A 23855-nucleotide genomic window follows, 5' to 3' on the forward strand; every position below is an offset into this window, starting at 1 on the left:
ACTTGCCTGCAGACACCTCCCTTACTGTATACAATCATAATACATGGTGTTAAAAAAACATTGCCGACTCTCACTCTTATTAGCAGCTGGGTAACCTGAAGGGCTTAGTATAACCAACTTATAGTGCATTTCAGATCATCCTTTTTGTTTTAGCTTTTTGGTCACTGTTCACATTTTACCTTTGATATTTATGTAATTTAATGTTGTCTTTATGTTATTTTTGTGATGTATTGTAATTTCCTTTTGTAGTAAACTTTTGAAATAGTGCATAAATAAATAAAAAAAATCTTGGATTCACTGGAGTTTCTCCAAGTGGTGTTGAATTCCTTTGGGAATTATCTACTGCTTTGCACTTTGCGTTGTGATAAAAACAAAAATCTTGCCTATAATAAAACGTTTTTGTTGCGTACACAGCACAAAACAGTGGAAAAAACATTGGAGCAACATTAATTTTCCTGAAGGAATTGAAGGCCACACACAAAAACTCTAGTGAATCTAAGCTAAAACAACAAAACATGATATGAAAAGCACTATACATGTAGGTCAGCTATATTCTGAGCCCATCAATAATGCTAACCCTTATATTGACAAATTAAAAAATATTGGCTGCTATGAAAGGCTTGCAGATTACAAAGCAATGTTAATATAATGACAAGACCAAAGTAATATTCACTAAATAAAGTACATTCACTAAACTCAGATTGACACTTACTGATACTGTATCTGTTGGCTCAGTTACAGTCGCTTTTGTTACTTTTAAGGGACTCGCGCTTTATAGAGAAAACACTGTCTAAATGCACGCACAAAATGACGCGGATATTAATTTTAATACAACATCATTACAAATTTGTGTAAAATGCAGGTACAAAATTCAACTAAAATTAGACTAAAATCACAAAATCTAAATATTGTAAAAGAACGCAATGTCTTTCAAAAGCGAATCAAAAATGTCAAAAGGATAACGTCCTGTACATGATTTCGTCCAGATGTAATCTGCACATGCACATTTATGGCTACAACGAAGAAAAAAAAAATACCCGACTGAATTTCGATGCGGTCTGCCGTCAGAAACCCTGGGTACCAGAGGTTATTTCTCATACTTTTTCTGTTGAAGGTCAAACCCAAGAGTGGCGAAGCTGCGAGAAAAACCTCTGGTCCAGAGCGCCAGGATTTCCATACATTTCCCTGTATTTTTTTCCCGAGAGCTATTTTTAGAGCAGTTCACGGCTGGTTCGCTAACAGACAAATGTATGGAAAGTTCAAAACACGACTGGACGCTTTCTGGCACAGCTACATCCCTCCAATTTTTTTCTTAAAATTCTTTTCCTATTGCCAAAAGTTTCCAATTCATGAATTTTTCAGAAGCGATGTTTTATGAAAATTATTTGACATCGGATTTCCATACAAACATTGTTATTTCGAGCCTGTTTGCCTACTTGTCAAAATGGCGTCGAAAACCATGATAAGGCCTATTTCACTCCACGCTTAACTTCTCGATGCTGTCGAACATTTCTAATACATTACTGATACTTTCCTTCAGTGCTGTTTCAAACCTTTCAGAATTGCAAGAACAGACTGCAGCCTTGAAACCTCGGTCCATCATATCTTCATCACACATTAACGTCAACAACGACAACACAACTTGTTCTATTGACAAATTCTTTCACGCAGTGTTCTATTTTTGTCGACCAATTTATTGCAGCATCTATTAGCTTCAAATTCCCTCAGGTGGTCATTAGTACCCAATCACCTTTCTAGTCCAAAATCTGGATTAAACAGATTTAACTGTGCCTGCGATTCATTCGGTGCTTTCAAAGCGCTGGTCCAGAGGCTTTTTGCGCTGGACCAAACCAAAGACTTAACCAAAACCGGAAACCACACATGAAAAGTCTCTGGCACCCAGGGTGGCCCTCAGGGTATCTCGCGCAAAAACCAATACCATGGCCTAGACCAAGCATGCTGAAGAACCATGTTTAAAATTACAAATTTTAGTTTTTACATGAGTCAATAAAAACATTGCAAACCTTTCTCTTTCAGTTGAGAATAATCTTCCAAGATTGTCTTCAGGTCTGCTGTAAGCAAAACCTAGCAAAAATAAAAGAAAAAATTCTAATACACCAAATCATGACTTACAAATAATTATAATTTAAGCATCATTTTTAACATTTTCCACTCTCAAAGGTGCCAAAAATACTTAAGTATAAACAGATTTCTAGACGTCTCCAGATATTTGTAAAGCGGGGGTTGGCAGGTATGTATAAATAATATCAATTTAATAAAGCTGTAGTATGTGGGCATTGGAAATTATTCCACCAAGTAATAACAACAATTATTACTATAAGATAGCCCAGAATAACACCTTACACCACGGTGACAAAGTTAATATTTATTGGCAAGAATTATCAGTCTTTTTGAAGTGAGGATGTATTGTGTTGTTTGGAGGAAACCCATAACGAAAGTGCACTTGGAATGATGATGACAAACAGAAAATTACTAAGTCCAAGTCACCTGATCTAATTCACTGTTGCCGCCATGGAAAAGAGAGCATTCATCCTGGAAAGCTGAGCAAGTTCTATGAAATCCCTCATCTGTCAAATAACCTTGGATTGGACAAAAAATTGAAAATTCATATTAACATTAATAATTAACACACAATAACAGATTTGAGTGTATTGAGTGTGGTATGCATAATTCTTAATAGTGAGTTTATAATAATTCTCTGTTTTAATTTAATCACACTTGTCCCCAATAAGAAGAAGGTATTAATTAAAATATACTTTGGCTAGTAAAGACTGAAACATTAATAAAGCTCATTGATTGATTGATTGATTGATTGATTGATTGATTGATTGATTGATTGGTAATTAATGTATACAAATTTAACTTCCATTTACATAACAAGTTTGGAGCTGCTTTGAACTTGTAGTCAGATGTCAATAGTTCAAGCCATGGCTGGTTTTCATGTTTCTTACAGAGAGACAGTGCTGGCCTGGTTGTCCAAGAAGAAAACTCAAACTAATCAAACATCAACAACCACGTTACTTACAGTGTACTTTTCGATTAAATCAAACAGAACAAATATTCACTTGGTTGAAGATTTTTAGACCTTTCCTACTTTACAGTGCGACTGGGAAAACTGTGAACACCTAGAATATGTCAGGGATGTTATTTCTGTGCAATCACATGTCCAAAATCCACTCGCAAAGCCGCAGAGTGTTTACTGTTGTTTGCGCGGCAAGAATTGTGTCGGCTTTAGATTTTCCGGGTAATTGATTTAATTTTGAGCTAATTCTGGTCGCTTAAGCTGAGACTACTCAGAGAGAAACAGTACAGAAATTGTCGATCTCAAAGAATCAATGAACTAACTCAAATTTGGACTGGAAGACTTTTTTGCTCGCAGTTATTTTAGTGTTTAGGTAAGTTACTGTATCTCTATACCGAAGTACAGAATGTTTGCATAAAAGCGAGTTTTGCGAATAAAATAGATAACTTGAGACAAAACTAGGGAAAAACAATTTTTCTAGCCAAAGAAATGTCCTTTCTTACCTTGCAACATCATTTTAAGCAAAACTTAACCATTTCATTGATTTTTTTATTTCAATTAAGCCTGACTAATAACAGTTATTCAGTTTGCGGTTTTGGCATTGAAGTCCTCAAACATGATTGGCTTAAAAATAATAAGCATTCCTGACATATTTTAGGTGTTCACGGTTTTCCCGGTCGCGTTGTAAAATGTAGCTTAAAGCTATTGTCTTTTTTACCTCAGTTTCCTTCTCGAACAAAACAGGTTCTTACACTTAAAAGATATTCAAAGTGCTATTAAAGACATGCGAGTGGCGAATATAAATAGCTCGTGACGGCTTTCACTCGTCGACTGCGCTGCACAATGAAAATGACAACAAATCGATTTTCCTTGCTTTTTGGGTTATAATTCCTTGCCAATTTGGACTCCCTTCGAACTTAAGATTGACTTTTCTCTTGAAGATCGAAGAAACTCTGCAAGTGTGGTGATAGCTTCAATACCAACCGCGTAAAACCAATCACAACACATGTGAGCGAGTTTGCAAATCGAGCATCATCATAAATCATCCAACTTGCCAAGAGAAACTTTAAGATTAAGAATTTTCAATTAGCTATACGAAATTTCATTTTGGTTCAAACAAAATTGCTTCAAAATAACGTTCTTAGATAAAATTAGTGAATTTCGGGGATGCACTTGAATTTTTTGCATGGTTCTCCAAATCTGTTCGAAATATCGGCCAAAAACTCATGAAACTTCGCCCAAAATATCAGTAATTTTTTGGTTGGACAATATCCAAAATTCAACTAAATTTGTTTGTGTTCTTTTTGCATAGTCTTGTACATAAAGTTCTTTTTTGACACATTCCACCAGGCAGGAACCATTGACAAATTGTGCTAGTTTATGACATCTTATAATGCCACTTTTGCAACCATTTCTAAGTCCCTCCACCCTCCTCCACCAGCACCAACCAGACGCCCTCCAAAAATCTATTTAAGAGCTAAGGACGACCTAGCAGGGATCAGGGCAACCTGAGTCTTGGCTCAGGTTTCCCAGCATTTTGGATTGGGACAACTTGGAAATAATTTTAATTAATTACGCTGATAAGTCCTTTGTTATATAAGAAATGGGGTGGGAAGTCTACAGTATGGTGCATGTACAAAGGCAAGTCCAAACGAAAAACGATTGTTGCCCCAGAGATAAAGAGGATTAAGTCAATTAGGTCTGATAGACATCACTCCACACTCATGTACCAAAGCTAACTGTTAATTCTAGTAAAAGAGCAGCATGTGTTTTAATTAGTTTGGTACGGCAGTCTTTATTTGGTACTGCAAACAATTATTAATTTTAACACTGGATCTGCCACAATGGAGAAGAGGTGGATTCATATGCTGCTCCAAAATGAAATACAATGATACATTGTTCTTTTTATCCATTCTTATGTCAATTTCTGCTTTTGTTTTCAGACCTTTTATGGAATTTTCAGCCAAACTTTCAGTGCTGTCAATAAGTTTTGAAGTAGACGTCCCCACTGGGAAAGTAGGCGGCAGCCTACTTTTTGAGTGCCGAAGGCGCGAGCTTCCTAGGGGGGTCTGGGGGCATGCCCCCCAGAAAATTTTGAAATTTAAATGCTTGGAAATGCTATTTTCAACGTTTTCCAGACAGTATTTGGGCCTTAAGAACAATCAAAATTAAAATGGGGGTACGCGTGAATTTGAATGGAATTTTAAGAGGTTTGAAGAAGAGATAAAAGAAAGAAAATGATTTTTAAAACACCAACAGACAGTTGATAACCACGCAAGAGCACCCCACGTTGCTAGTGGACTAACTTGGTATCCGTCTATTAATCATTAACTACAAATTCTAATTTTAAAACTTCACTAAATCTTCACTATAAGTATTTCTTATTTCTCTTAATTTTACCAATCCTTCTAGAGGAAAGTCTCTCTCCTCCCAAATATACCCAAAAATTCACTAAAATTTCACAAAACACCCCACAACATAGCTTTACGGGATAAGCAGAGAGTTTTTGGATTGCTTGAAACGTGAACGAGATATTTCCATTAAAACGATTTTAAGCGGCGTGGAAACGGCTTTCAGGTTTACCCCCGCCTTAAGACTACATGTATACATTAACCATATTCTATGTTTATTACAACCATTCTTTTCCTCAAAATCTCAATCACTGGCTTTTAGAAAAGAGTGAAATGATAAATCTTCAAATGCTGATTCCAAAAAAATACATTCAATGTTTAAGTTCATGTTTTGGCACATGCGAAAGCCTGGGATCTAGTCCTGTGAAAATGTCCCAGGCGTTCCACGACCCTTCGACCACCTCGATCTGCTTCAACTTTTTGTACTTCCACCGAAATGTTAACACGTTTAAAACTCCTGAAATGTGCCTTTACTTAGACTCAGACGTTTGAGCCGGATGTTTTACAATTATTTTTGCCGGATCTTTTCATTATTTTAAGCCGGTTTCTTACTGGATCCTGTTCTCTGAAAATGTCACAGGCGTTCTATGATCCCTTCGATCAATTTCCATCACGCGTGGCAAAGGTAAACACATTTAGAACTCCTGAAATGCTCCTTTATTTCGACTCAGACGTTTGAGGCAGATGTCTCACAATTATTTTTGTTGGATCTTTTCCTTATTTTAAGTTTCTTACCAAAATTAACAGTAAAGTGAGACGAAAGTAGCCGGCTGTTTTGGCCGGCTACTGGCCCTTATTGACAGCACTGGACTTTTCACATTTGATAAACAGATACCTAACTACCCATGGGAACTTGACAAAAACTTCTGCTTTTCAGTCAAACCCCTACCCCTTGCTGGTACCACCACCAACCCCCCTGACTGGGACACTGAAGGGTCCCAGATACAGTACCATGCAAATGTAAGTTGACAGTCCCACGAAACTCGAACTTCGTGACTCAACCCTCAAAATTCGAAAGCTTTGAGTGTCGAGGCTTGAGTCGAGTGCATCGAGTTTTGAGATGGGAAACAAATAACTTTTCGCATGATTAGTTTTCTACACATCTTATACGAGACCACAGTCTGGGTTCCTTTTTACAGGAACCATCTCTACAGAGACAGCCAACTGTATTTTTTTTTTGTTGGAGTGATGTGCGCACTTGTATGCCCTAGCTGGAAAGAGTTCGCTCTTTAAGCGTTTCTCGGTTCTTTGCCAATAATGTTCAACTGAAAGTATTGTTTTTAATTAAGCAAATGTTGTTTTCAAAGTTTTGATTCAAAAGTCAAGCATAATTATGTACAGTGTTCTGGTTTAGAGAGGCTAAAAGCAATTGCGCATGTTTCTATTCTCAGATCGTAAAAACTGCGGCCGAAAAAGTCCCAATCTTGTAGTTTTCCTCCATTTACTGGTAAAACTGGGTTTAGTGAACAAGTAATCAAGTCATCTGTCAGAGGAAGACATGGTTACAATTCGAAATCAGTTGATAAAAAATGTAGAAAACGTGACATTGAGTTTTGAGATGATCTGGATAATAATTATTCATGCACATTTGCAAACATTCCCAGCCGTTTTCAAAGTCTGCTCAAATTCAAGCAAATGGCCACATTGTTTCCTTCCTGAATTCTACCGTAATTGTTATGCGTTTTTAAATAAGGAAATGTTTAATCAAGTACAATCTTGCGCAGCGTACTGCTTGCGTAGCAAAGATATTTCAGAAATGATTGTTTTACATTCCCCAAAAAAAGCCGCAATCTTGCAGTTTAGTTTGCTTCATTGAGTTTGAAGTTTGATTAAAAAGAATTGGTGTAGCATATGACAAATTTAAGCATGTTTTAATTTCACAACGACGACGAACACATGTGTTAAATAATATGCGGAAGGAAGTAACTTATTGAACGCCTACTGCGGCTGATTTGATTACTTAAACTTTCAACCAAACTAAGAAGAGACTACAGTGTACATGCAAGAGCCATGCAAAAATCGCTTTTGTTCTCTATTGTTTCAGGTTCGAGAAATTAATCATTTCCTCGAAATCTGCCATCAAGATCCTCAAAATATTCTTCGAACATCTCGATACTAGATTCTCGAGCCTCGATTCTCTATAACTTCGAGGATCGAGGATCAAGTTTTGAGTCTTGACTGTCAACTTACATTTGCACGGTACTGTAGCTGTGTAAGTTTGTCTCGTGATCCTTCTTGTATTCACACTAGGTCCAAACTAACAGATGATTTGTCTGAACATTTTATCTGTCTCCAGCATACATCGAACACCCAAAGGAAAAGCAGACCCAAATTAATTAATCCCAGCTGAATTGATTCAGCCGCCAAACTTAATTCAGCCGAAATTAATTCACTAACTCATGCTATGACTGAAGAAAATTGAGGCCAATTCATGCATTTGATTTGGCTTATCGTCATGTGAATCAAAGCCGATCCCCGGCCACAGGCGGGAAAAACAACTGAGCCGATCCGAATTAGATCAGTCATTCTAAATTGATTCAGACGCCGTTTTTCACATGAAATTAATTCGTTGAATTCGATTCAGCTCATATGAATAACGGCGTCTGAACCGGGCCTAAGTTCTCCTAAAAAGTGAAAGACGTTTATATGCATGTCTCGTCGCTCGACGCGAACAACTCTCAGTTATCAACTAAATCTTTCAGGATAAAAGAACTTACCAAGAACAAGCTTTGCCACTATGCAACCTTCGATCATTTTAGAACAGATCACATGGATGTATCGTGAAAAACAGACATAAAGTAATCAATTATTTTGATTCCCACAGATAGCGTTCCGAACTAACATTTCGCGCGAAATTTTCACCAAATACACCAACTACGCATGTCTTCGTGACAAGATTGTCAAAAATATTGCAGGCTCGCACATAAGTTAGTATCTCGTATAAGCTGTATTGATATGTCCCATTAATTTCGCATCATAGGTCTGGGTATTTTGATTCAGTATTAAAAACAATTAACGGCTAAAAGTAAAAGAATGAAATCAAATATTTGTTCTTAAAAGTCTGGATTTTGAAAACCGTCTGAAAATACATAAACGTTCCATTGCATATGAATGTGAAAAATATGCCTCTGCTCTAATTAAAGCATATTAAATAATAATTAAAAAAAAGTAGTTTGCTATCAATTGTCTCAACGATGATAAGAAAAATGTTAATAAGTCAGAACAGCGGCCGATATCTATATTCATGACGGAATGCACGCTTACTCTTCGCGCGCAGCCACATAAGCCCGCGAGGGCGCGCGCGGAGGTAGATAATACTGAACATTACAGAGAACGGTTATGTAATGGTACTGCGTTGTTTAGGCTGTACCATGAAAAAAACTCCGCAGCTGAAACGGGAAAAAATTCACCTGCTGACGGCTTATTGTTTGCGATGAAACATTATCGGATGAGAATGAGTCGGCGAGATTGTTCTTTTAATTCCGAACTGACCGAGGCCGCTTCCCCTTCCTCGCGAAATGCTCTATTTGGTGTGCATTTTACACCTGGGGGGCCGAGATATCGAATAAAATAATCAATACAAAAACCAAGACGGCGATGTACAAGTATAGCGTGGTTTTAGCCATGCGTGACCAAGAAAAACAAAAGCGGCGAACAAAGCAAAGGAAATGTCAAGCCGTTTATATCACTGCTACAGAAATTATAAAAATGTCAATTTGTTGTGGCGCGTTCAATTCAACCCTTTTGCACTTCATTTTTGTTTTTCTTCCCCTCCGGTCATCTACAATTAGAAACACGTACTTCGCAGTTTATCACAACATTAAACATGCAGCAAAACGAGAATGAAACTGTTTACAAGCGAATAAAGCGCAAAATGGAAGGAATTTAAATCCACAGTGGCTCAGGTGATCAGTCATGTGCTCTGCTATGCAGTCACGAGACGATTTAATAAACGCTCTCCACGGTGGCAGCTGATTCAATATTTCCCAAGGGCTAGGGAAATAATAGCTTGTTGGAACTTAAATGACACTATACAACAATGGGTTTTTTGTATTTGCCGAGAATAAAACAATTGGACCTGTCTTCTCTGCGGGTAACACGCTTAAAAACAATGGCTCAATCCTCTTAGAAGCAGCCCGGGATTTGCATATAAATATATTCACCGCCTAAAACCCACAACACAAGCACATGGAAATGATGTGCTTGTTGAAATCCTGAAGATACCCCTGCTTACTAGCAACAGGAAAACACTAAGCCCTTCTCATTACAGATCCTAAATTGTACCTGTAGCTTTTGGAACACACCTACTATTTTTGTGGTTAATTTCTCAACCTTGGTTTTTAAGTAATTAATGATTGAATCGACTGCCAACAGAAAATAATTTATTGTCTTCAATACCATAAATATAGGCATGTAGCATCGATATATATTTTTTGTGACTCATGGCACAACATCTTGCAACCAAGCTCAACATACTCTAGGGAAGAAGTCTTGGCTAGCTATTATTTGTATTCACAATATTACAAAGCACTACTATTCAATCTTTAGACTGATACAATTCAATTCATTTTGGAATAGCTATACGTTTCTACAGTATGTCAACTTAATCGCCAGAACAAATTAACTGTCATTACACAACACTGGTGCCAGAGGTGGTCTTGGCAAACACAGCAAACTGGCGATAAACCTTGCTAACTTGTTCTCAACTGTACAACTTAACTCTGTCTAAAAATAATGCTGTCAGCTGATATAAACTGTACAAGTACAAATTTAATTTAGGCAGGATTGCTGCAACAATGCCAAACTAAGAGAAACACTCGAACATAATCTAAAACATTTTTCATCAATATATTAAAAAGTATGCTTCAAACATCCGCATTTTAATAAAAAAAGGGTCTGATTCAAAAGTCCCAGACCACTGGAACCTGCGTCAAGTCAAATAACTCCCAACAACTTTTATAACATTGAACTTTGAACATATAGCAACATTCTTCGGAACCAAATGGCTTCACTGGGCAGTCAAAGAAAACCACGGCCAGCCAATTTGATAAATACACAAAAACCAAATCTCTCTAATTACAGTTATTAATAATACTGCCTTTTTGGGACAAAGACAGAACACAGTCAACAAAAATACATGGAACAGTCAACACATACTATCAGCGAAAAATGTGATACAAGTCAAACAGTGTTGAACATCAACAAAAAGGCTCTATCTAAGACAATGCAGACAAGCAGCAAAATAATACCCACATATGTGCAATGGAACAAATACAGCCAAAGCACACCTGTAGGACAGTAGAAATTTGACATTCTGATCAGCTGTGATTATAGCCAAATTCAGCAGTCTTTTACGGTGTCAATATTCTACTGTTACACCTACACAAAAGAAAATTCTAGCACTCACTTGACCTCCAGACTTCTACAGAAACGATTACAAAAACTGCCTGTCTGGACCGACCATGATTAGTTCTGCTATAAAGCCTTAGCTAGTACAAACATAATTGAATTAGACCTTTGAATCAGTACAGACCACTACGTAACTCTCCTACATTAGGTATCTGGCTAATAAATTGATCTATGTTAATATCAAAGCCACCATCCCCCATGTTCAACTCATCATAAATGATGCTTTCAATGTCGCAGTCAAGGTCCCCATTAAAAGCATCAAGCTCTAAGTCACTTGGGAATTTATCATTCATAAACTCAAGTTGATTATTGTTTGTCATCCTGCTGAAGGCATGTCCTTGCAAGGGATGCAATCCATTTTCTGGCATCATTAGTGGAGCTGGTGGAGCTTGCTGCTGTTGGGGCTGTTGAATAAAGGGATCTGTGTACCTGAAGCTTTGATGGTTGTGGGTCAGCCCATTTACACAACCATTGCCATTCGCAAAACTGGGCTGAAAGTTCTGATAAACATTCTCTGGAGTCTGTTGCACTTCCATCTCTTGATCACGACAGAACATATCAGGCACTCGAGCCGGGGTATTGTTCTGTCGAGGGGACATTTCTTGTGGACTGCAAAAGTTCCTCGGAAAATGGGGTTGCTGTTGTTGAGCTTGTGAATACACCCGCAAATTGCCGAATACTGGCCGGGGTGCAGCAACAGTTTGAGGAGTGAGTTGTATCTCTGGGCTTAGTGACTGTTGCGGGTGTTGAATAGGTTGTAAGTATCCACTGCTATTGTAACCGGTGTCAAAACTGCTCGATATGTTGGAAGTCATACTACTCGATACAGCATTATGCGGCGGCTCCGACGGAAGTAACGAGGGCTGAACTGGTGTTAAAGTTTGTTTTAATCTGTTATTTTCGGCAGCAAACGAATTCAAGCTCATTGAATCAGCTAGCTGCGATAGCTCTTCGGCTGCGGGGTTTGGAGTGCTGGCCATGTTGAAATTATTCGAGGGCACATGATCCTCGCCGCACAATTCAAGTTCATCTGCATGAGCTGGTATGGGCGATAAACGACCACCAAGACTGCTCACAGTCGAAGCATTCGACGATGTTCGCGGTCTAGCAAAGCTGTCACCAAGTGGAAAGGGTAACGGCGACTCTGACTCTGGAATTGTGAGCAACGAGTCGGAACTGGAACTATTAGTTGGTGAAACGTTCCCGGGAGAGTTCGCTCGATTTCCATCACGCGCGCGGCTTACTGACAGTCGAGGGCTCGAGGGTGACTCGCCGTCTTCTTCCTTTATTTTTTCCTTTTTCGATCGTCCTCGCTTTCTCTCTGTTTTGGGAGCCGAGTCGAGAGAGCCAGAGCGCCTTCGACTCGTTTTGCCACCTTTGGCATCGGGGTTTAGCATCCACCAGGAGCTCTTTCCATTGCCTTCGTTCTGTACCCTAACAAACTTGCTGTGAAGGGACAAGTTGTGGCGAATTGAATTCTGCAACAAAATGACAGGCATACAAACAAAACAACGTTAGAAATTACACCAGGTAGAATACGTCGAAAGTGAAAGTAAGAAACCAGTCAGCTGTTAAAGAAGTCACATCAAAGATAGATTACATACGAGGAAATAACATTACAAGCATACCTTCCAACCCGCGGAGCTATTGCTGTCTCCCTTGTCTCTAAAATAGGGAACTGTGTTGACCATCCAGTCATAGATCTGTGACAATGTCAGCCGTTGCTCCGAAGAGCTCTGAATCGCTTGGGTTATCAAGTCTGCATACGACAAGTTTCCCCAGGCATTTTTTCGCGAGCCTTTCTTCGGGCCCTCGCTGAGCTGTTTCAAGTTAGCAGTCTGATCAACCTCACGTTCAGATTTTGTAAACTCCGAAGGGTCGGGGAGCGGCCATGTATTCGAACGTGGACGGTTGTCTCGCCTTTCTTCTAAAATTCGTGAGTCGTCCAATTCCATAACCAAGCCAATGATAACCGACACGAAGTTGTAGCTACCGGTAACAACGAACCATGAATTCAAAGCACTACCAACTCTCTCCACAATTCGGGAAAGCAATTTTCTTCAAACACGCCGCGAGTTCGCTATATCCGAAATTGATTCCTGCGTGACGTCAGCGGTGTTGTCATTGGTGATAACATTGAGTGCAATGATTGGCTTATGATACAAATTGCATGACGTCGGCTCCACCCTTTGATGTCAACCAATGAAAGCAACGCACTTCCCGCGAAAATGAGCCAATGAAGAGCTCGAGTGCGGATCACGGCTGTTCGCCCACGCGCGCATTTTTTTTGTTATCATTCTTTCGAAGTTTGATTATTATTATTATATTGTAATTTTTGTCAGCGAACTGGAAACTCTCCGCTATAATATATAGGGGAACCTCACGCGACATTGTCAATCGCGATATTACGGCTGTCGTCGGTTACAAAAATTAGGTTGCTTGTCAACACTGGGTAAATTTACTCGGGTATGGATACTGTCATATCGGGAGCGAAAAGTTGCTCTCATTTTTCATATGATATAACAGACGAGCATATACGTCATCGGAAAGTATCGGATTTCCTGCTAAGGCACACTCGAGTCACCGGAAGCATGTATTAGAGTGCGGTTTTTCACTCCGCGTATCCGCGACAGCTAGGCAATTGCATACTAATAGATTTGTCAAGTACGAAAATGGCTTTCTAGAACATTTCAATTGCTTACTCCATTCTATTTGACATGTGCATTTCTTGTGTTCGTATTGTCTTCAAATTGAATTAAACATTCCACTCAGTTTCCGATTACAGGTAGTTTTTAAATCTTTCACCCGCTTTTCTCTTAGTTCCTCTGACGGGTGGCTGCAATAAAGATTCGATAATTGACTGGTTATAGAATTTAAATCGGCGACAAACATGAGACATCAATAATTTAATGAGAGACTGAGGCCACAAGTCCAATACACCTTACATTTTGCCAATTTCCGGCTGAACGTTTTGGCTTCAAAATGAACAAACCCTCTTGATCAATGAGCTGAGATACGTATATCTCTAGTGACATTCACCTTGGAAGAAAGCTCCTTCACGCATCTTGTTAAACTCACTCAGTTTAGCATTTCAAACTCAGTTACACCCAACTAGCTTAGGATAAGTTATTATCTGAACAAGCTCCCTCCGCCCACTTCCTTTAAAAATGCACGAAGCTTAACGAATCCACTAACAGCCCAGTAAGCCTTTTCTAATTTCTATGTTAAACAATTCTTCAAGGTCTACTTGTTAGACTCCCAAGTCACTGTTTATGCTCTGTACGGTCTTCTCTCTCCTTGACGAAATCTTGAACTTGAGCCTCGGGAATTTCAAGGTTCTTTAGTGATATGGCAGAACAACGATAAACTGTGATATTGTGCTCTAGGATTAGATAACTGCTCAAATACTGATGTGGCTTTTAGTTTTATTCTACTTCAACTTCTTTCAAAAGTTTAAAAATATCCAAATTGCGCGTATTTGAGTATTTAACACCAAGATAGGTCACTCACTACCTACCAGTACAATAAGTTTTTGAATCTGTGTATGAAATCCTCGCGTATGCATGTGACCCCTCAAATACTTGTCCACTGAACAGAACTTTTCTTTCGCAATCTTCATTTTTCAAGTTTTACGTAACAAACTGAGAAACGTGATAATTTTAAAAACGTTTTCCCTATCTTATGAATGGAAGAAATTGGTCTTGAAAATATAACCCCTTGCGACCCCAGTAATTAGAAAGCTCTTGTAAGGAAATGATCCTCACTAGAAATACTCAAACCACTGAACATTAGGCCAGTATAAAACCGGAAAATGATGCACGGAAACCTTTTATGATTTCAAGTACACAATTTTGTTCAACTTTAATTGCTGTTAAACCACACACTAAAACTCATCGTGGATTAATGAACCGTTTCGATACTTCCTACGTCATTTGATAGACGATTTTTTCGGACTCGGTGGGAAATAAATCATTGTATAAGCATGATTTAAAGACATGGTAACTGGATATTTTTGATCGCAGTGAAACAAATGACTCGAGGTCAGAATCTCGACGCCTGTTGCTTGCTTTGAGCAGGCTTCGTTGTCTGCCAGTTTGCGACGTGACTATCTACCATTCTAAATTACAAAAGCAAATAACAGAGGGAATAACTATCACGGCCTGCAAACAAGGATAGTTCGTAGAGGAAATTTGCAGAACCAAGTGCTGTAATTAACTGAATACTGGCGCACCTTTTGCCTTAAATGACGTAAATAGCTGAAGGGTGAAATCAGCGCTTTTTTAAAAACCGAATATGAATAATTTATGCGTGATCGTGAATGCGAGGTAATTCTTGTGTGAGTTAAAATTTTGGAAATTGCGCGTCAACTAGGGGAGCTTTAGTAGCGCGAAAAAACTCACAAAAGCTTTGTGGTTTTTTTTTTTACTAACAATATCGTACATTAGATTAACTTAAATTCCTTGCTGATGTTTTAACCAACGATTCTTTCGTGGCTTCCAAACGGGTGACTTTTGCATCAGTAGGACAATATCAGTAATTCTGATCGTTTGTACAAATAACTCTGCCTTGGAAGTTTTTTTTTTCACCAAATTGGAAAAGGTCAGTTTTTTCTATTTCCTGTATGTTTAAAGTTGCCTTAATAAGGCTAAAGAGGCTTTCAACAGCCTGTCAGCTGGTAAGTGGAACTGACGCCGGAATTAGCACATGATTAGCTCTTAGAAATGTACAACCGTATACTGGCTTTCCTTGAGGTTATCATGATCATCAAGGTCGGAATGGCTGACGAATTAGGTTTTTGTTCTTATCATAAGGCCGAAGACGGCGTACTTTGAATAAACCAACACCAAAGACTTGAACTTTAGTGGAAAGGTATCCGGCTGACGTGTCATTGTTTTGGGTCGCTGGTTGTTCGAGTAAGTTTCTTTTCGTTTTCTTTCAATCAGTTACAGCCGCGTATACACTGCCGCCGTACTGAATCCTCACCAGTAATATCTTCATATATTTAGAATGTTTATTTATAACAAAAGCTCCATTTCTTCTCCTTGAAGAAAAACGTATATTGCTAAATTCAACGGCCTATCTCTGTTCAAGTAGTTTCCCTGAAACCGGTCAACTTAGAAAGAATTCGGCTGATTTGTCCACGCACACGCGTGGGCTACTCGCGCGTCGCATAAAAATTCTACGTACGTGACCCGCCGGCATTTCTGATAACAATATTATCAAAACACATAAAGTGAGCCATTCTCAGCTGACATTTTTGAGTCAACCAGCCCCAATTAGTTTTCTTTACCTTTTATGCACCTGTTATCACGTACGTAGCCCCACTCGCCACGGACCTTCGCCACAAACTTGAATAATTGGAACTGGACGGGACGGGAAAGTGGAGAGCTGGACCACTGGATTAATATTTTAGGAATTTGGATCTACCAGGGTTTTACAATTGTAGTTGGAGCAGTAAATTAAAAAAACACCAGATCGGCTGGCTTTCTAAATTTTCCCTCCTATGTGAAACACATATACAGCGTGAAATTCCCTAATAAAAGAGTCATGTAAGCAACAAAGCAAGCGCCATTGAATCATTGAAGAGGAAGTATAAGCTCACAGCACAAACCATATATCACATAACATCCAAGGCAAACACAACACGCTTTTGCTTGAGTTGAGCCGCTGTAGTTTAAAGTCGTATTATTATCCACCTAAGACAAACTTAGCCGTATTTTCATATAGTTGTGCACCTTACCGGTTCCATTTTTTTAGTATTTAGTTGTATTTCGTACGAGGAATCCAAATATAAAAAGCCTTATATGGTTTTCGGCTTTCTAGACTTCTTCGCCATTTTTCCGTTTTCGTTTCAGCATTGCCGGTAGTATATATTTCTACGTCATTTGTGTGGTAAATAAATACACTTGACTAACTTGACTTGACTAGGTCAACCGACGTTGGTCCTCACAAATTTTTAAACCAGATTGGCTTCATTTTCCAGCTGTAAACACTGCATAGAATTCAGTATAGTTTTTTCTTTTTGCATATAACGCAATTTGACCTAAGGCCGAGAAATCCCTCTGCATTGAACTAAATTTGACCTAAAGAAATTCATCTGACAGCCGTAGCGAACAAATTATTAGAATTCAGAACATTTTTTTTTACTCCAGTAAATTTTACTGATACATGTATCAATATTTCTTAATTCCGACAGTCACAACTGAAATTATGACATGGTTTTTACTGGCAAAGATAACCTGAGTTCGTTATTTCTTTCCTATTATAGGACAGTAGATTTCCAAGACTTCGCTGGCACGTGGAATCTGAAGTCTGAATGCCCTTACCTTGGCCAGAAGGTTCATAGGAGAAAACATATTATGAAGTAATATAGCTTTACTTTGTACGATGGCACGATTACTTTTTAATAGGCCGACAGGTATCCGAAATTCCTTACAATTTAAGAATTCTTGCGATATAAGACACTGAATTAATTGCCCACTATAGACAGCTGAGTATCTTCACTGAGCCGTTCTTATCTGAAAAGAGTTGCAGAGACAGACACCTATTTTTGTCAGTCTTTGGTATGTCTTTTTCTCGTTGGCTCAAGTCGCGTTCAAGCCTGTGAAATTCCTTTTTAAATACGTGCGACAGTCAAATACCTTACTTAATATATAGAAAAGTAAAATGATCTCAAAGTTATGTTTCTAATCTGAACAACTTCTTTATCAGATATTGATCGGTTTGTATATACGGGTCGTTGGCTGTATTAGCTCTCAGTAACTGATGCCGGGCCCAAAAAATAATGTAACCAGAGGTTTAACGTATACTGACTTAGGAGATTCAAACGTCTAGCAAAACAATACTAGAAGAAAAATGTCTGGCCTCCTGAAACTTCGAATTCTCTGCCAGGACTACTACCATTTCGAAAACGGTGGCGAGATTTCAGAGATTTTAGCTAACTGAATATGTGAAGTGGGATTAAATTGAAGAACTCATCAAATGATAACTGGACTGAATTGTTTGAGGCTTAGTGGTCATTCTGTTTAGAGATTCAGTTAACGAGCACTTTTCAACTAGAGATGTGTTTGGTATAAGCTGACGTATCAACAATCAGACAGGCCTTTACAACATTAATCGACTGTTTCCAGCGGAATGTTGCTGGCCTTGTCCTTGTCGTCATTGCCTTCCGCAATTTTGATTATAAGTGTCGGTCGGTCTTTAGACCCTTTCAGTATCGATCCTACACTATGTAATGAGTCAATATCCCCAAGGCCTGATCGTGGAGGATATCACGTTTAAAGCTGAGAATTTTGCGGCATATCGCGACGGATGGACTGGAAATAGTTCTTCATGCACAAATGAGTCGTAGGCATCTTCAGTACTTCCTCCGCGAGGAGTAATGTGTGTAAGCTAGTCCAGCGATGATTTTTCTCACGCAATATCATTTGGAATAAAATGGTTGGAGGAAGCCAATACAGATGAAAACTTTTCCCACAGCCAGACATTTATCGTGTGACAGCAAAAATTAAACGCCGGCTGACACGGTATTCTGACATTGCTCACAATGCCGTCTCGGTTTTTAACATCTTCGCTTTGTTTCATGAACAGTCGTCAGTGTTCTCTCCAAGGCGGGCTTAGCTGTCTAGGGTCATGTTGTTTATTTTCGTCTTTTCCGGTCAATGTTGCTAATCAACCAGCACCGGTGATGTTGCTGTCGGCCTATTTAAGTTGATACAACAACGTTGTTGCTTGCATTTCGCCATATGCTATAACATCAACACAAATTACAGTCTCGTTTGTAGTCTCGTTGTCTCACTGTAACTCTCTTGTTCAGACAGTTTGTAGAGTTTCAACTTAGTTTTGCTAAACCGGAAGTAAGCTTATTGTTTGCAATGAGCCTTTTTTTTTTCAGTTCTGTCAAACTGCCAAATTCATAGTGGAAAAGATCCATTACCTGAGGGTGAAAAGCAGCACAATTTACTAAACAGGTGTTGAATAAGACTACAAAGCTCCAATAAACGCTGGTATAAATCAAACTTGCCAATAAAGAGTGACTACCTCGTGTTTTTAGACAAAGCGATGCAATTAACAATTTGTTTTTCGGAATTTAAAAACCACAAAACAAAATTTTCTGCCCATTTGCCCTTACAAGTGAAACAAAAGGCCAAACAATGATACGCCATGTGACAAAGTAAAAATAAACCCAAATACCCGGCAGATTAACACTGCGGTTTTTATTATGCGACAAGAATTAATATGCAATAAGCACCTCGTCTTTTGATTGTCAATTTTCGAGCCGGTCTTCTCATGTTTTCGAGGATCGGTTTTCCCTCAGCTATCCCTGAGCGAAATTAAAACAGATAATGTATATAACCTTGTAACTATTTACAAAACAAAGCATGGTTCAGGTGTTATCAAAGCTGAGCTTACTGCGCGAAAAACATGTTTACAGCATTTGCAGAATACCGACTTATTTGTGTATCATTGTTTATACGCAAATAATTGGTCATATGCAGATTACTTATTTATTTAATAAGTAGCAGTGTTTGTGTTTGCAGAAAAATAATTCCTCCCCTCTTGAAGTAATATAACGAACAAGGAAGGGATTTGACTCATACGCCTTTAAAATTAAGAGAGGAATACGTTAGAACTGCATTGAATATACCGGTCATTTGCCGGCGACAACGTGCCATTTGGTGTTTGGACCAAAGTTGAATTGACAAACGAAAAAGTTACTTTTTTGAAAACCTGTTCGCACGCACTGAGCGGTACATGCCATGTGATTTTTTTGAAGGCGATGGCAATACACCTGGAAGATCAACAAAAAAAAAAAGAAGAAGAAGTTGCTAAAACACCTGAAAGATCATTATAAAGGTCTCAAATACGAGTAGGACCTTACAGGCAAGACTTGAAATTTTCTTAGGCGCACAGAAGAACGGATTTGTAGAATGGCCTGTGCAAGACTTGAAGTCAGTGTCGGGTAGTTCTGAACTTTACTCGGCTCTACGCCGAGCATTCAAAAATTCGCGTCCATAGCAACGGCGCTCAGTCGCTTCTCACCTGTTTGGCAGCTACAAGGCTGATCAGTACACATCACATGGCATATAACAAAAGCTAAAAGCGCTGATTAATAATTAAAATGTGAAGTGTTTTGAAAGAGTTCGAAAGATCAACAACTTGTTTTGAATTCCTACAGGCGCTGACTTGGGGCAGATCACACGCGATCATGGAGATGAAATAAGTTTCCAATGATACAAGAGAGTGATAAACAGGAAAACAATTGACATTAATGGATATTGAGTGAGAGTATAGATCAGATATTTTCGTGCTTAGGGCGTAAAACAAACGAAAAAAGAAATGAAGAGAGGCGAACCCTCTGATCAATATTCTTACAGTGTTTACCTCATCAGGAAAATAAAAGGCTTGAAATAATTATAAAAGGTAAGGAATTCTCCAAATGAAAAACGCCAAAATATAGAAAAATCACCGTTACAACTTTTCCCTCTCGACAAGAGGGACTCGCCTAATTCAGTGACCCCTCATCAATGGGCCTCTGAACTTCAAGTAATCTTCATAGTACCTAAGAGTCTGCGGCCATTACACTTTTCCTTAGCTTACACCAGGAGCTTACACTTACAACATAGATTTTTGTCCAAGGCCACCTTCATTTGTAATGATCATTAGACTTTCGTGCTTATGAATTTCCAAGTCGACTCCAGATAACTCGAACCCTCGCTATTAAACTCAAACCTCGCGCTAACTCGAAACAATTTTCGTTTCCCTTCAAGCCATTTGCTATATAATTTTACCCTCGTTAACTCGTTTGTCTTTGCAACCTTAAAAAATGTAATAGATTTGGCCGTCCCCGAACCAGGTGAAAGAAACTAACAACCTTATGAAACAGAAAGCAAAGAATATTCGTTTTCACAGCAATGTATATGTATCATCGTGACAGAAATGAAGTTGATTGTCGCGACGAATTAAATTAATTAAAAACATGGCAAACTGATCAGTTTTAGCACATATTGAACACAGCAAGTCAGTTTAACTAATCCCGACAGTGAAAAGGGAGTCAAATTAGAGCTTGCTAGCGTGTCTTTGGCTCATGGAATAAAATTTGAAATTTCTTTAATCCGAAGCAGTCCAAAACGCCTGTGCATTCAACTTCTGAATATATTGAGAGCAAAACCAAATTATTACTAAAAGTGTCTTGAGGATTGATCCGACAAATTCACGACGACACAAGAGCCTGAGGCATATTAATTCGCACTCGAAACTGGAATGTCGAAAACTTTCAAACATGTCAAAATTATATTAAGTCATTTAACTCTGCTTCCAAGGCCAAGTTCAAGAAAATTTAACTAAAAAATTTTGAATTTTAAGGTCATTTAACTGTTTTCTGCAGCCTGGTTCCAGAGATTGTTCTTTCTCCGCTGTAAAAGGCGAAACTGAGACGAAAGAAATCTCTGTGAGCAGGTTATGTTTCATGTAAAGTCTAACTTTTCACATTCTTTTAATAGCTGAACATTCAAGTGGAAAAGAATTTTGTGAATGGAATTTTATGAGCACTTGTACGACATTAAGTTTTAACCTTCCAAAACCCAGCTATTATCAGCGTATTATCTTTCCGTTTCAGCAAAGTTCAAGGTGACATTTTACAAAGACACCCGTTTTATTTTTCATCACAGTTGCAATTGAAGCTCAGTTAATTACTTCCCGAGTAGATATTCCTTTGAGATTTACCGTAAGGGACCCCTAGCGGCGGAAAAGGACTTGAGAGGCGTGCGGCTGCAGTCGAGGCAAGAGTGATCCTTATGGCAGCAAAACAAAACAACAACAACGACAGCAACAAAAAATCTCTTTACAGTGCTTAATTTACCTTTAGTTATCAACTGTTGATAAACCAAACATTCGTTTCTCCTCCCTACCGACCCAGCAACACAGTTCCTTTAGAAATTAATTCCATTGCGCCGAAAGGTTTGTTTTCCAACCCGAAATAGCAAACAATTTCAATACAACGTTTCTGTTTTAACCTTTTTTATTTTTTACTGCCGCAAGGATCAGTATTACCGTTAATAAATTTATCGTCTCAAGTATATCACTAATCCAGGTCTACAAAAGATCCGGCATCTCTTTAAGTCTTGTCTGGGTCTTGTCACTGTGGTCTTGCCAAATTTAGACTATTGAACGAAAACCTCTTCAATCTGCCAAAAAGAAACGAATTAAATAAATAAACAGCAATCATACCAAAATACTGCTCAGTGACCTCATCATTTCAATGGTAATACTTTTCATTTTCATAGGTTTTCTTCAGCGAAGACGAAAAGGGATCATTTGACACCTTTCGCGCGCGCGCGAAAGATCATTGAAAAAACTGATTGACACATGTCCATTTCCCCCTATTTTCAGCATAATAATGTAGCGCACGGGGAAAGTTTTTCCTTGCACCAGTTTCAGCTGCAGGTGTGTGGTGACAGACAGTACTTGCTACGGCAGCATTATTCACGATGATTGATCATTGAAATGAGCAGCTAAAATATCACTGTGTGTTAATGAACATTCATTGAATTCTGAAAATTAACTGAAAGACCTCCTGCAGGAATTACTTCCTTTACGCGGAAATGGCCCTTAAAGACTGGGTTAACTAAATGTAACTTAACCACAACAAAAGCCAGAAAATCAAGCACAGAACGCACGTGCCGAGTAGGCTTGACTTATGACTCCAGTGGTATGCCAAACACGCAGCATTTCAGATCAGCTACGTGAAAAAATGCCCCAGATCACATAGCACGCCCTGACTCAAGTACTTACAATTAATCCGAAGGAGTAGAGTTTCTAAGAGTAGACGAACTTTGGACTTAAGGGTTTAGAGTTCAATTGTTCTTTTCTGAGGAAGCAATAAATCCCGTTGGAGACATAAATCTTACGTTTTGACAGTAATATAAACTTGTCATAATATAAAGCTCGTCACCTCCGCCGTTGGGATCAGTCTGCCGTTAATATTTTGTATTTGAGATAATTTGCTGATCCAGGTCTACAAGTGATCCGGCACCACTCATTGGTTTGTCGCTGTGGAATTGCATATTTTATTGTATTCATATAAACTTGTAACGGAGTCATTTGAAGCTTCAGGCAGCCATGGTGATAAGCGATATCCAGGAAGTAATATTTTGCCTCAGCAGCAGTAAGAAAAAAAAACATGTCAAACAGACACAGGCAACCTAAGAAGAGATCCAGCTTACCGTGAGTCAGTCAGAAGTAGTTCTGACTAAATCTAAACACACACGGCAGGGATATTTATACAGCAGTATAAAACGTATATATCGTTGTCATTATTATTATTATTATTATTATTATTATTATTATTATTATTATTATTATTATTATTATTATTATTATTATTATTATTATTATTGAAAATTTTATTTTTGTTTTCATGAATTATTTACATAACTTGCGGACACGGGTCTGGGCTAGTTATGTTACACTCAATCATTTTCATTACACTCAAACAGTTTATACGTATTCATAGAACTTCTTAACTATATTTGCGTTCTGGCAGATGATCCATTTCTGACAGCGTTCAATAAGGAAGGACAGCTCTTTGTCAGTGTTCGTTATTGAGCTTAATCCTTTCCTTAAAGGGGAAGTATCACGAAAATTTGCTGTCATTTCAAAACCCAAAAATGTTTGACTGTCAGCAGAAACAACGAAATAATTGTCAAGTTTGTTACAAATTATCACCCCAGTGAATTAAAAGCTGTCGATTAGTGCCCCTGGTCAGAGACAGGGTAGGCCGGTTTGGATTGAAACTTGAAAAATATTAGGCTAATGTTTTTCAAGTTCTCGCATTTTTGTTTCCAAAATGCGCTAGAACAGATCACAAGTTGTTTCTTTCAAAAATTGAGTTGATTTCGTTCCTCTCGTCATTTTAGAATTATTTGGCAGGTGATTGAAGGTCTTATTTCATCATTTTTAACAAAAGATATAAAAAAACCCATGATACTTTC

The 23855-nt window shown here is 38.4% G+C and overlaps 2 protein-coding genes across 2 annotated transcripts in view; both read right to left on the minus strand.

Moving 5' to 3' along the window:
• The window catches only part of LOC146466623 (uncharacterized), a 28198-nt gene extending 19870 nt beyond the window's left edge, over positions 1-8328 (minus strand). Inside the window, exons 1-3 of the mRNA XM_085127173.1 lie at positions 8172-8328; positions 2509-2600; positions 2025-2085 (exon numbers count right to left, since the gene is read on the minus strand). Coding sequence (XP_084983299.1) covers positions 2025-2085; positions 2509-2600; positions 8172-8208 — 190 coding nt within the window. The 5' untranslated portion in view covers positions 8209-8328. The remainder of the gene's footprint in view (positions 1-2024; positions 2086-2508; positions 2601-8171) is intronic.
• A 1491-nt stretch (positions 8329-9819) lies between these two features.
• LOC146466624 (forkhead box protein O3-like) lies at positions 9820-12936 on the minus strand. Its single transcript, XM_085127193.1, has 2 exons — positions 12492-12936; positions 9820-12341 (listed from the first exon to the last, which is right to left on the minus strand). The coding sequence occupies exons 1-2, from the start codon at positions 12816-12818 to the stop codon at positions 10977-10979; spliced, it is 1692 nt and encodes a 563-aa protein (XP_084983319.1). The 5' UTR covers positions 12819-12936; the 3' UTR covers positions 9820-10976.
• Positions 12937-23855: the final 10919 nt, after the last annotated feature.

The sequence above is a fragment of the Pavona decussata genome, unplaced genomic scaffold (assembly GCF_977016875.1).
Source record: "Pavona decussata unplaced genomic scaffold, jaPavDecu1.1 SCAFFOLD_143, whole genome shotgun sequence".
Taxonomy (NCBI): Eukaryota; Metazoa; Cnidaria; class Anthozoa; order Scleractinia; family Agariciidae; genus Pavona; species Pavona decussata.

Bases quoted from the DNA above. Each gene is read 5' to 3' on its own strand.
- LOC146466624 (XM_085127193.1), bottom strand. From the start codon at position 12,818: ATGGAATTGGACGACTCACGAATTTTAGAAGAAAGGCGAGACAACCGT. The intron at 12,342-12,491 runs GTATGCTTGTAA...ATTTTGTTGCAG, and splicing joins ATAGCTCCGCGGGTTGGAAG to AATTCAATTCGCCACAACTT.